Source organism: Mya arenaria, chromosome 1 (assembly GCF_026914265.1).
Source record: "Mya arenaria isolate MELC-2E11 chromosome 1, ASM2691426v1".
NCBI classification, from domain to species: Eukaryota; Metazoa; Mollusca; class Bivalvia; order Myida; family Myidae; genus Mya; species Mya arenaria.
The window spans coordinates 6,076,746-6,091,205 of record NC_069122.1 but is presented as its reverse complement, the minus strand read 5'-3'; the positions used below and the strand labels follow the sequence as shown (position 1 = coordinate 6,091,205).

The 14,460-nt window shown below is 37.3% G+C and overlaps 1 protein-coding gene across 1 annotated transcript; it reads left to right on the top strand.

Annotated features, from left to right (window-relative positions):
* The first annotated feature begins 1,581 nt into the window (after positions 1–1,581).
* On the top strand, positions 1,582–13,446 carry LOC128236044 (probable proline iminopeptidase). Its single transcript, XM_052950868.1, has 8 exons — positions 1,582–1,705; positions 3,236–3,401; positions 3,954–4,077; positions 4,489–4,664; positions 7,279–7,363; positions 10,036–10,223; positions 12,021–12,165; positions 12,748–13,446. The coding sequence occupies exons 1-8, from the start codon at positions 1,642–1,644 to the stop codon at positions 12,856–12,858; spliced, it is 1,059 nt and encodes a 352-aa protein (XP_052806828.1). The 5' UTR covers positions 1,582–1,641; the 3' UTR covers positions 12,859–13,446.
* Positions 13,447–14,460: the final 1,014 nt, after the last annotated feature.

Genomic DNA, 14,460 nt, shown 5'->3' with positions numbered 1-14,460 from the left:
GAAAGGGGCACATCGTGCCATATATCCATAGCTGTACATGGCCATATATTGAAAGGGACAACTCGCGCCAAACACCAACAACTATACATCGCCATATATGGAAAGGGACACCTCGTGCCATACGCTCATAGCTGTATTTGGCCATATATGGAAAGGGACACCTCGTGCCATACACCCATAGCTATACATGGCCATATATGGAAAGGGACAACTCGTGCCATACACCAATTGCTGTACATGGCCATATATGGAAAGGCACACCTCGTGCCTTACACCCATAGCTATACATGGCCATATATGGAAGGAACACCTCGTGCCATACGCCCATAGCTGTACATGGTCATATATAGAAAGGGGCACCTCGTGCCATATATCCATAGCTGTACATGGCCATATATTGAAAGGGACAACTCGCGCCAAACACCAACAACTATACATCGCTATATATGGAAAGGGACACCTCGTGCCATACGCTCATAGCTGTATATGGCCATATATGGAAAGGGACACCTCGTGCCATACACCCATAGCTATACATGGCCATATATGGAAAGGGACACCTCGTGCCATACACCCATAGCTGTACATGGCCATATATGGGACCCAGGCGCGGTATTGGAACAGGACACCGGTAACACCTCGTTCTAAACATCATTCACAAATTATAGCAAAAATATAAGGAATGACATTCCTTTACATATACGTAACTTCAAGACCCTTAAAACGTTCATTATGGAAATTATGAGCTTCATTTATTGTGTGAATGATAAGTTATTTTGCATGTTCTTTAACATATGTTTATGTTTAATTTATAGTCATGTCGTTTGAGTGTCTGTCAGTGAATGTTTAAATATGAATGCATTGTTAACAGAATGTTTAATAGTTTTATATGTAAATGTATCTTTTTAGTTTTAACATTGACAGGTGACTTATTTTCAAGGATAGTGCTTTTTCTTTTGTATCTTTCCTTTGAAGGCCATATTGAAAATTTGAATATATTATTATTATTATTATTATTATTGTTATTATTATTATTATTATTATTATTATTATTATTATTATTATTATTATTATTATTATTACATGAACTATTATTATGGTTTTGATTTAACTGAGTATCAGCTTAATTGGAGTTTGGTCTTAGGTATTAGCTTAACAATCTAAACGTATTTGCAAAGGAATTCATGAGCATGCATATACTAGTTTTATTTCTTTATGTTAATTGTTTTACAACTGCATGGTTATACTCAGAAAACGTAGCAGACCCAATGCCTTTTAACGCTTTAAGCGCTTTTATTGCAATAGAACTTATAGACTTTGATGGTTAACCTTTACTTTAATCGGAAATGATTTACGTACATATGTATGTAAGAGATGACGTTTAAAAAAATAAATAAATAAAAGGCAAATTTCACTAATTCGGAACCTTTCTCCACATATATGATATTTGGGGTCGTGAAGAACAAGAAATCAGTGTAATTTCGCTTTTGCACGCAGTATGGTCAATGTCTATAAATATAAATGGAAAACACTTAGTAGTCTGTAACCTTTAAAACTTGACGGGAAAATTGAAGAGTTTCAGGGAACGTTACTCTAATAAACTGTGACAGTCAACAATTCCTGCACACGATTTTCTATCACATGATTCACTTGCTGGTCAGGTGCGGATTCGGCTACAGACAAGGAGCATTGAAACTACTTTCAGGTAAATATGTTCTTATTACAGGATATCCCAGACACGCCCACAGAGAACAACAGCCTGAAATGGAGCATGGTACAGCAAAGGCAACTGTCAACATTGTGCTGTATAGTGAAACTTAAAAACAAATGGTATAAACGATATCTTTCAAAAGTACCACTTCTGTTTTCTGTTTGACACTGAATCTTTTTTGAACGCTGCTGCACGGTGCTCCTTGATTTTGACTCAGTCTTTTAACATTTATATGTAGGTGCTCCCGCAGACTCTTATGCTAAAATATTTAGTGTCTGACCATTTTTAGCACACATTATCGGATAATGGTTGATAGCACAGTGGCTTGATGACAAAGGCTCATTTAAGTCACAATACAGTGAAACTGAGTTCCCTCAAACAAGCGGTCGTTCGAGAACTGGCGTTCCCTCGAGGTCGGAGCTTGGTCCCGAACTTTTTTCCTTCTATTTTCATATAAAATATACCCACGCTGCTTCGAAACCTAATTATGTCGAGCAGTCGAGCAATATCCTCGGTCCCAAATACACAAATCGTGCACATAACCTTATGGCTCCCTCGAGGACATAATTTCACACTTTTTCCCGAACGCGTGTTCTAAAATAAACAAACAATTGCTAGGTGTTAAAATTTTCGCAAGTTGTAAAAATTGCAATGACGGTTGAAGGGCTATTTGATAAGGTGTGAAAAACCGTTTTTCACTGTTAATGCATGGCCGATATTAGTTGATATGGGCATTTGAGATGATAATTATGAGAAGTTAATGACGAGAAGTTAACGCTTTAGATGAAGACGCTTTAGATGTGGTCAGAAGGTTCTTTAAATTCACTGCCGATGCTGACCGTGATCTTTAGACGCTCTGTACGCTGTCACGTCACATTATGATTGAACAGTTTCGCGAAACCGACAAGAGGCGCCAATCAACAATCCTTGATTTTGCGGAACTTAAATCTGACTAATGCCACAATATGTACTGTCATTCAAATGTTGCTTGTTACGATAATGTGCTTTTTTGTTATTTTTTTTTAAACATTTCTATCAATCCATTTTTTTTCTTTTGCGTTTTACATTAAGTTTTCGTCAACCTTTGAACGTATTAGCGATTTCCACAACGCAACACATGATCGGTGTCTTAGTAAACAGTTTGTTTGACGACTTCAAATTTAAAATACACTGAAAGATATTTCATATCAAACTGGAAAATTGAAAATCGGGTCGTTCGAAACATCGGTTCCCTCGAGGTTTTGGCTCGGTCCCTAGCGACCTCGAGCGATCGCAGTTTTACTGTAAATAATTTCAACTAGCCAAAATTATATTTTATACATACTTGAACATGTATATCATTAAAATAGTACATTGCCATAAACAAAAAATGAGATTTGACAAAATTCAAAAATACCCTATACTGTAATATGAAGTAGGAGTGCAAAATTTGACATTTCTTGGGCATCCTCCCTCATCCACAACGCACACTTTCATGAAACTTATTTAAAGTTACTTCATGGAAATGCTTATGTATGATTTCAGTCAGAGTAACTCACCGAACTATGTCAGCTTCTGTGCAGATTTCAACACCGAGGGCAATGTACCCCGACATTGAGCCATACGAGACGGGGATGTTGAAGGTCTCTGACTTGCACACGGTCTACTATGAGCAGAGTGGAAACCCTGACGGGAAGCCTGTGATCTTTCTGTAGGTTAAATGTGTTCATTTAGATGCACACATGCACTTAGTTTATCATATATTACTTCTAATTTAGAGAGATTGTAGAAACAACTATACTTATGAACTGACAAGCATCATGCTCGATACTGTTTACCATTTTGGAGTCTATATTGTCCAAGAGAAAATGCCCCTGCTTGGGCTTAAACACTCAACCTCTGTATAATCTCAGTTTACCATATTATTTTACTAGTAATTACTATACTTCACATTAAAATAGTAAAACAATGTCATTTTCCTCTGTTATAAAGCACAATTTAGTGATATATGAAAAACACATTCATTGTGTATTTTAAATAATTTAAAATACATTAAAAAAATACATTAATGCATGCTTAGACCCATCTGCATTTATTACATTGACAATAGTTGCTAATCAATTTTCTCTGTTATGATGCACAATATTAAGACATAAATTATGATACACACATTCATTGTTTATTTTTCTATTTAAATTGAAGGTACATTAATGTATAGTTTTTATACCCAACTACATTCAGTACATTAACTATGCTGATTTAGGCATGGTGGACCAGGCGGTGGTACCTCCCCTCGAGACCGAACCTTCTTTGACCCTTCCGTGTACAGGATAGTGCTCATGGACCAGCGAGGAGCGGGCAAGTCCACTCCACCTGCAGAACTTAGGGTTGGTAGCTTGATTTTACAGTGAGACATACATGTAGGTGATAGTTGATTCATTAAATCACTCTTCGGTTTAAAAAGATAGAAGACCCACAATTAAGTAATTAAGATTCATAGGAAGCTGAAACCAATTTTCAGGATTCTCAATTAGGATTAGATTGAACCATCCCAAATAGTAAAGTTATTGCCAAGCTTCTACTTACTCTACTTATTTTTCCAAATTTAAAACCGGCACAATTGCCATTTGAACCAACTATTTTGGCCAGCAGCTGGTTCTTTGTGAGAACATTAAGTTTTGATTTTAACCACAATGATGAAATTTTACCTCATAGGGCTTAAACCCATACCCTCTTGTGTGAGAGAGGGACACCTTATCCACAACACCCATTCACCTGAGCTCATTATTTCTTTTCAGGAAAACACAACATGGCACCTGGTGTCAGATATCGAAGCACTTCGTGAGAAGCTTGAAATCAAGAGCTGGGTTGTATTTGGTGGTAGTTGGGGATCTACTCTGGCCCTTGTCTACGCCATTAAACACGCTGATAGAGTAAAGGCCCTAGTTCTTCGGGGAATCTTCAATCTCAGAAGGTAAAGTGTGGTTTTGTGTCATGTGTACAGCAGAGTTGACATGAAGGGATTACTTTATGTCATGTTGATTTCTATTGTCAAAATTCAATTTCACATTTCAAAGATCACATGGTCAAATCACAAGTTTGGTACTAATGTGTTGGGAGTCATGACTGTATCCTTCTTTTGATTATAAATATATTTGCATATATGTACATTTTATAGTGCTGGTATCATATTAATTATGTCCCCCTTCAAAGATGAGGGGTATATTGCTTTGCACATGTTGGTCAGTCCGTTGGTTGGTCGGTCCGTCGGTAGACCAAAGCTTGTCCGAGTGATAACTCAACAATTCCTGGACGTATGGTCATCAAACTTGACTTGAAGGTTGGGCCTGACCAGTAGATGACCCCTATTGATTTTAGGGCTCATCAGGTCAAAGGTCAAGGTCAGAGTGACCTTTAATGGTAAAATAATCTTAAAGCTTGTCCGAGTGATAACTCAACAATGCCTAGACCTATGGTCATCAAACTTGATATAAAAGTTGGGCCTGACCAGTAGATGACCGCTATTGTTTTTGGGGGTCATCGGGCCAAAGGTCAAGGTCACAGTGATATTGAATGGTAAAAGGTTGTTCGTGTGATAACATGACAATGCCTGCACCCATGGCCCTCATACTTGACATGGAGGTTGGGCCAGACCAGAAGATGACCCTATTGTTTTTGGGGGTCATCGGGTCAAAGGTCAAGGTCACAGTGACCTTGAATAGTAAAAGGTTATCTGAATGATAACTCGACAATGCCTGCACCAATGGCCCTCATACTTGACATGGATGTTAGGCCTGACCAGTAGATGGCCCCTATTGGCTTTAGGGGTCATTGGGCCAAAGGTCAAGGTCACAGTGACCTTGAATGATAAAAGGTTGTCCGAATGATAACTCAACAATGCCTGCACCCATGACCCTCAAACTTGACTTGGAAGTTGAGCCTGACCAGTCGATGACCCCTATTGATTTTAGGGGTCAAAGGTCAAGGTCACAGTGACCATGAAAGCAAGTTCGACAATTCCTGGACCTATGGTCATCAAACTTGACACGAATGGTGGGCCTGACCAGCAGATAACCCCTCTTGACTTTTGGGGTCATGGGGCCAAGGTCAAGGTCACAGTAACATTTAACGCAAAAAAGTTAACTTATCTTCTCCCAGTGATATCTCAACAATGCCTGAACCTATGATCATCAAACTTGACATGGAAGTCGGGCCTGACCAGAAGATGACACTTATTGATTTTAGGAGTCATCGAATCAAAAGTCAAGTTTACAGTGACCTTGAATGCGAAAATGTTTCGAGTGATAACTCGACAATGCCTGCACCCATGGCTCTCAAACTTGACTTGATGTTGCGTCTGATTTATAGATGACCCCTTTTGATGTGCACCCTTCTTGAATTCAATAATGAAGCCTGTCAATTATTTCTAATTTTAACCCGGTTTTCAAAGAAAACCGGGTTATTAGAATGAGGTTGTCCTTGAGCCGGCGGGCGGGCGTCAAACATTGGTTTCTGTTCAATAACTTTAGTTAGCATCGATAGATATTGATGAAACTTGGTGTGTAGGTAGCAGATGGGAAGAGCTAGCTTGGGATTGCTTTTGAGGGGGGGGGGGGGGCTAAGGTCAAGGTCGACTGTTACTAAAAATAGAAAAATGGTTTCTGCCCAATAACATAAGTTAGCATTGATAGAAAATAAGATATTGAAGAAACTTAGTGTGTAGGTAGCTTATGTGAAGAGCTAGCATGGAATTGCTTTTGAGTGGGGAGGGGCTAAGGTCAAGGTCACTATTACTAAAAATAGAAAAATGGTTTCCGCCAACAGTAATTATCAGTTACATCTCTTTTTGATAAAAGTAAAGATAGTCATACAACAAACTAATTGGCTATGATTTCTGATTGCCCATAACAAAAACCTGGTTTCGTCGCATTGCGGCGCTTCTAGTTTTTATTTTAACTGATTATGTCATTATAAATACTTAAAACATTTACAAAATTAGCAGTTTACACCAAATTATAGTTCATTTTAACAATCCTAACACTTTTGGTCAAAAAAATGTTCCAGTTCTTCACAGCCCGAATCAATGTGCCCTTTTCTCCCTAACCACCCTGTTCTTCTGCAGCACTCTGTTCTCTTTAAAACCTGGCTATAACCCTAAATATTGATCACTACATATACCAAGAACTATATTTATCAAAACCAATTTATATTTGGTCCTATTTTCAACAAAAGTGTTATTAAAATGTTTTTGGGAGAAATCATATGTAACTAGCTAGAGTGATTTTTTGTTATTAAAACATTAAATGGAAAAATATATTAGCTTCAAAGAAAACAACAACAACAATGGTATAAATATAAATATATTTTGGATTTGAGTTTCAGCAAAGTCTTAAAGTTTAAATTAAATGTTGTCATGTAAATCATTCAAATGAAAAGATTTGAATAAACTAACAAACTACAAATGTAAGTACTGTTTGCTGGTATTCTTTAATTTGCACAAAACCTAAACTGTTAAACAGTCAGTTATGGACAAGGTTGTAGTATTGCAACTAAGAATGCTAGTATACCAAATTGTTCCTTATTTTCAGGAAGGAGTTGCTTTGGCTGTATCAGGAGGGAGCTAATTTCATTTTTCCAGATGAATATGAGGCCTATGTGAAACCAATTCCTGAGGTAAACCAGTTTCCTATAATGAACTTGGTAACATGTTATCTAATCTAATTCATACAAAAATGAAAACAAACTGAGTTAAAAGAACATAACTAGTTTCTTATTAAATTGCATTAAGACTAATGCTGAAGTAAATTTGGGAAAAACATTTGCTCTGTCTTTTACATTAAGATAAATATGACTGTCCCAATTGTAAGACAAAAGCACAGCCTTATTAAACAGGAAAGCCCCAATTGTCAGACAAAAGCACAGCCTTATTAAACATGAAAGCCTCAATTGTCAGACAAAAGCACAGCCTTATTAAACATAGAAGCCTCAATTGTCAGACAAAAGCACAGCCTTATTAAACAGGAAAGCCCCAATTGTCAGACAAAAGCACAGCCTTATTAAACATGAAAGCCTCAATTGTCAGACAAAAGCACAGCCTTATTAAACATGAAAGCCTCAATTGTCAGACAAAAGCGCAGCCTTATTAAACATGAAAGCCTCAATTGTCAGACAAAAGCGCAGCCTTATTAAACATGAAAGCCTCAATTGTCAGACAAAAGCACAGCCTTATTAAACATGAAAGCCTCAATTGTCAGACAAAAGCACAGCCTTATTAAACATGAAAGCCTCAATTGTCAGACAAAAGCACAGCCTTATTAAACATGAAAGCCCCAATTGTCAGACAAAAGCACAGCCTTATTAAACATGAAAGCCTCAATTGTCAGACAAAAGCACAGCCTTATTAAACAGGAAAGCCCCAATTGTCAGACAAAAGCACAGCCTTATTAAACAGGAAAGCCCCAATTGTCAGACAAAAGCACAGCCTTATTAAACATGAAAGCCTCAATTGTCAGACAAAAGCACAGCCTTATTAAACATGAAAGCCTCAATTGTCAGACAAAAGCACAGCCTTATTAAACATGAAAGCCTCAATTGTCAGACAAAAGCACAGCCTTATTAAACATGAAAGCCCCAATTGTCAGACAAAAGCACAGCCTTATTAAACATGAAAGCCCCAATTGTCAGACAAAAGCACAGCCTTATTAAACATGAAAGCCTCAATTATCAGACAAAAGCACAGCCTTATTAAACATGAAAGCCCCAATTGTCAGACAAAAGCACAGCCTTATTAAACATGAAAGCCTCAATTGTCAGACAAAAGCACAGCCTTATTAAACATGAAAGCCCCAATTGTCAGACAAAAGCACAGCCTTATTAAACATGAAAGCCTCAATTGTCAGACAAAAGCACAGCCTTATTAAACATGAAAGCCTCAATTGTCAGACAAAAGCACAGCCTTATTAAACATGAAAGCCCCAATTGTCAGACAAAAGCACAGCCTTATTAAACATGAAAGCCCCAATTGTCAGACAAAAGCAGAGCCTTATTAAACATGAAAGCCACAATTGTCAGACAAAAGCTTAGTTAACATACGGTAATGGGCCACATTGTCAGACAATAGCACAACCTTATTAAACATGACAGGCCATATTGTTAGACAAAATAAGAGCCTTAGTTAACTTCACAGGCCACAGTGTCAGACAATTAAAACACCGCCCTAGTTAACATAATAAGACACATTGTCAGACAATAGCACAGCCTTATTTAACATGACAGCCCCAATTGTCAGACAAAAGCACAGCCTTATTAAACATGACAGCCCCAATTGTCAGACAAAAGCACAGCCTTATTAAACATGACAGCCCCAATTGTCAGACAAAAGAACAGCCTTTGTCTCCATGACCGGCCACAATTTCAGACAAAAGAACAGCCTAAGTTAACAAAATAGGCCACATTGTCAGACAATAACACAGCCTAATTAAACATGACAACCCTTATTGTCAGACAAAAGCAGAGCCTTAGTTAAGTAAACATGCCACATTGTCAGATAATTAAAACACAGCCCTAGTGACATAGTAGGCCACATTATCAGACAATAGCACAACCTTAGTTAACATGACAGGCCACTTGTCAGACATTTATAACACAGCCCTAGCTAACATGACAGGGCACATTATCAGACAAAAGCACAGCCTTAGTTAACATAACAGGCCACATTGTCAGACAAGAGCACAGCCTTAGTTAACATAACAGGCCACATTGTCAGACAAGAGCACAGCCTTAGTTAACATAACAGGCCACATTGTCAGACAAGAGCACAGCCTTAGTTAACATAACAGGCCACATTGTCAGACAAGAGCACAGCCTTAGTTAACATAACAGGCCACATTGTCAGACAAGAGCACAGCCTTAGTTAACATAACAGGCCACATTGTCAGACAAGAGCACAGCCTTAGTTAACATAACAGGCCACATTGTCAGACAAGAGCACAGCCTTAGTTATCAAGACCGCCTACAATGTCAGACACTATCACAACCTTAGTCTACATGACAGGCTTCTGTGTCAGACAAGAGCACAGCCTTAGTAAACATGACAGGCCACATTGTCAAAGAACAGCACAACAGTTGTAAACATGAATGGCCACATTGCTTACTTGTTTTTGGTATAATTGCTTATTGAAGAAATAAGTTCAACTGGTGAATAAGTTTGAATGGTTGTTCAAAAGTGATTACATGCTAGTATGTTAGTGGAAAAAGAACTGTGCTTAACAAGAAATAGAAAAGTGTCAACCCTCACGAAATTTACATGGTGTTTATCTGACTGATTTGAGACATTTTTTTTCTAGGTAGAGCGATTTGACCTAATGAGCGCGTTCTACAGGTGTTTAACCGGTAATAACGAAGATAAAAAAATTGAGGCCGCGAAAGCCTGGAGTCGTTGGGAAATGGCATTATCGCGACTTTACCTAGACCCTGCTAATGTTCTGCGTGCTGAAGCGGACAAGTGGGCGCTGCAGTTTGCAAGGATTGAATGGTAAACCTTTTTTTTATCTTTGAAGGTTTAACAGGTTGATGCAGAAATGGGTTGCATTTATCTAACAATGGCAAAACTATTGCACACTGCTATTTAGGGCGACCAACTAAATTGCAATGTAAAAAAATGACCTTACATTTGTGATTGAAATTTATTTAGTGGTAGTGCATACAGTGGATTTATTATTTCCAATCTAAAAATGGAAGTAAGAATTCCTTGTTTGAAATATGTGTTTATATTTTGAGTTGCAATTTACTTCCTTCTAAAACACTAATTTTGTTATTAATATGTTCAGTACAAGAAAAGAAAACTTTGTAATTTATAAGGTTTGCTTTTATTCTTAAGCGTTTGCATGTTACTGCCTTTAAGCCTTTAACAGTAATTATGTCTCCCGCATTCATGGGGAGACATATTGTTTTTTGCCCCGTCAGTCAGTCAATCAGTCAGTCTGTCACTACGTCACACTTCGTTTCTGCTCGATAACTATAGAACGCTTAGACCAAGGAACTTAATACTTGGTATGCTAGTTGGTCATGACTAGTAGATGACTTCTATTGATTTTGGGTTTACTAAGTCAAAGGTCAAGGTCGCTGTGACCTTGAGGTAAAGAAATGGTTTCCGCTCAATAACTAAAGATCCTTTGGGTCCAGGAACTTCATACTTGGTATGCTTGTTGTTCTATGACTAGTAGATGGTTACCTTCAGGTATGTTGGCAGTGACCTTTAGCTTAAAAATGGTTTCTGCTCAATAACTGAAGAATGTTTATACCCAGGAACTTCATACTTGGTATGCTAGTTGGTCATGACTAGTAGATGATTCCAACTGTTTTGAGGATGAGTAGGTCAAAGGTCAAGGTCATTGTGACCTTGAGGTGAAGAAACAGTCCGCTCAGTAACGAAAGAACACTTGCACCCAGGAACTTCATACTAGGCATGCTAGTTGGTCATGACAAGAAGATGACCCCTATATATTTTGGGTCACTAGGTCCTAGGTAAAGATCCTTTGGGTCCAGAAACTTAATACTTGGTATGCTAGTTGGTCATGACTAGAAGATGACCCCTATAGATTTCAGTAGGTTAAAGGTCAAGGTCACCGTGACCTTGAGGTGAAGAAACGGTTTCTGCTTAATAACGCCCAGGAAATTCATACTTGGTATGCTAGTTGGTCATGACTAGTAGATGACCCCTATTGATTTTGAGATCAGTAGGTCAAAGATCAAGGTCACGGTTACCTTGAGGTGAAGAAACGGTTTTCGCTCAATAACAAAATAACGCCCAGGAAATTCATACTTGGTGTGCTAGTTGGTCATGACTAGTAGATGACCCCTATTGATTTTGAGATCAGTAGGTCAAAGTCACCATGACCTTGAGGTGTAGAAATGGTTTCTGCTCAATATCTAAAGAACACTTGCACCCAGGAACTTCATACTTTGTAGGCAGGTTGGTCATGACCAGTAGATGACCCTTATGTTTGTTCGTCTCCAGTCCAAAAGTACAAATTTCATGTCTATCATTGATTATTTCTCAACTATGACCACACAATGGGGGAGACAAGCGCTTTTTCAATAAAGCAATCTCTAGTTGTCCTTTAGAATTAACTAAATGTGCTCAGAATGCGTGCTTGATATTCCATCCAGAATAAAAACCTTATGCTCATTCCCTGCTAGAAAGTCTGAAGTCAGACACTGCCTTTATAATGCTGTGGATTGAATAATACGATGCAAGATATGTCAGGTATTGACAGGTCAAAGGCTTTCATTTAGAGCATCTCTATAGACAAAATATATCCGTTTTTAGCCATTACTTTGTCCATGGTGGCTTCATGGAGAAGGATGACTGGATCCTGGCTAACGTGAACAAGATCAGAAACATTCCGACTACAATCATCCAGGGCCGATACGACATTATCTGTCCTGCTATTACTGCTTGGGATTTACATAAGGTAACTTTTAAATGACCTCATGAGTCATGGTGCGAAAATATATGCTACAACGTGGTTTTCTAGGCTAACAGAAGCTGCAATATAAAATTTTCTTGACTGGAATTCAACAACATTGAAAATGCTATTTGGACAATTTCTTAAAAAAGGATCACTCATGTGATTCCGTTCCTGATCACAAGTTGTGTTTTTTTCAGGCTGGAACAAATGATATATTATATTTTGAGCAAATTCATACTCCTGTGTACACTTAAGTGTTGACAAGCTGATTAAGCAATCATCCTTGTGGTGGGATGGTTCAGTTTCAAAACCTAAAAACAAAGTGAAAAACTTGATGAAATTTCGCAGAATTTCCAATGACTGCAGCTAATTTGACTGAAAACAAGAATAAAAACTTAATGGGAATGCCTCTAAGGTCAATACTCAATACTATTTCGTTCAGTGAGACAGATATTTAAAGTAAAACTAATAACAACTAACAACCACGACACGCAAGGGTCTATATACAGTCAACATCAATTATTTTAATCAAAAGTAAATGAATAGCACTATTTTTCATTCATTTCACATACACATGTATTTCAGGTCTTCCCAGAGGCAGATTTCCAGATAGTCCCTGACGCTGGGCACAGTAACAGGGAGCCGGGAACACAGACCCAACTCCTGAACGCCTGTGATAAATATAAGGACCTTTGAATGGAAATTATTAATAACATCAGTCATGCGTTACCTGTCAGGATAGAAAATCCCGACGTGAGGGAATAAGTGTAAACTGGTAACGAGGCATACCAAGATACCAGCAACGCAGCGTGCTTGAGGGTCGGAATTTTCCGGACTGGAAACGAATGATTGATATTTATTTCTTGCAAACCTCAATTTATAACTTATTAAGAGTTTGTCATCATCTCATAATAATTGGCGATACTGTTAACTAAAGTATTATTTTAAAGAAGCTGAAAGAATATATATATATATTGACTTTTGGTGTTTTCATAATTCTTTTAACCATGAAATTCTAAGACGGAGCTCACGGTTTAAAAACGGGCTGATTGTCTATGTTTTATTGATTCAACTTGTGTATAATGCTACCAAAGTTTATGACTAAATGCACTTGTGTATTATTGGTAAACTGTAAGAATAATAATAAACCACTAAGTCTAACTTTTCCAGCGGTTATAATGTTAAGACATTAATTAGTCATTTGTCAAAATATTATTACCGAAGGTTCCTGTGATATGTTTACAATAATTATTATCATTATTACTTCAATAAATATATTATGTATGTTGTCTACGTATTTCTTTATGACACTCTTATGTGTAAAAAATGACATAGAAAATGCAATTATGAACATTTTTAAATTTGTAGATTTCACCAAATAGCACGTGTGATGCTGTTTATTTATACGAGTACTCACATCATAGCGCGTACTAATTTTAGTTTAACATTGACGTCAAATAGTTCTTCAAAGTAATGTTGTTGTTTTTTAAATTATCTATTTCCATTATTGAATTAAATTTCTGGTAGAAATGTATAGTTGGTTGAACTTTATTGAAATGTAATACAGTTTTTACGTGACTTTTCGTAAACTGTACAGTAAAAGAAATACGCTGCACATTGTTGCTCGGGAATCGTATGCCATGGGGTGCCACATGGATTTTTCAGCATTCCCAATTGGACGATTATTTATATTTTCCGGAAAATACAAGCTTTATGCAAAATGAGAGTACCTGTCTTTCAAATGAAGTGCATGGACAGGAAGATCTTACTGAATATAAATGTTTAACGCGATAAAAGCAATGAAAAATATCAAAAGTCCAGTGTCGGATGGTTTAACAGCGGATTTTTTTTAAAACTTTGTGGAACGCAATTGAAACTCACCTTGGTCTAGTCATTAAATTATTCATTAGAAATTGGGTGTTTGACAGAATTGCAAAAACAGAGTATCATTACCTTTCTTTCAAAAAATGAAGATAAAAATATAACTCCAACAAACAATTAGGGTCAAATCGCTCTTTTAAATATAGACCGCTTCAAAATCAATTACCAATAGAGTAAGCCCATTCTAATAGAAGATATATTGACACCATCAATTTAAACAATATAGTATGCAACATATCCATTATGTGGCATTCAAAATGTAGCAACCCATCTTTAACTCGACTATTCGACTTTTCGAAGAATAAGGAGCTCTTACTATTCGCTCCACCGTCGACGTCTGCCTCATCGTCTGCGTTCGGTTAATGTTAAAATCATTGCACTCGTTCAACTCAAAAGTTTGGTTAAAGTTTTTTGGCA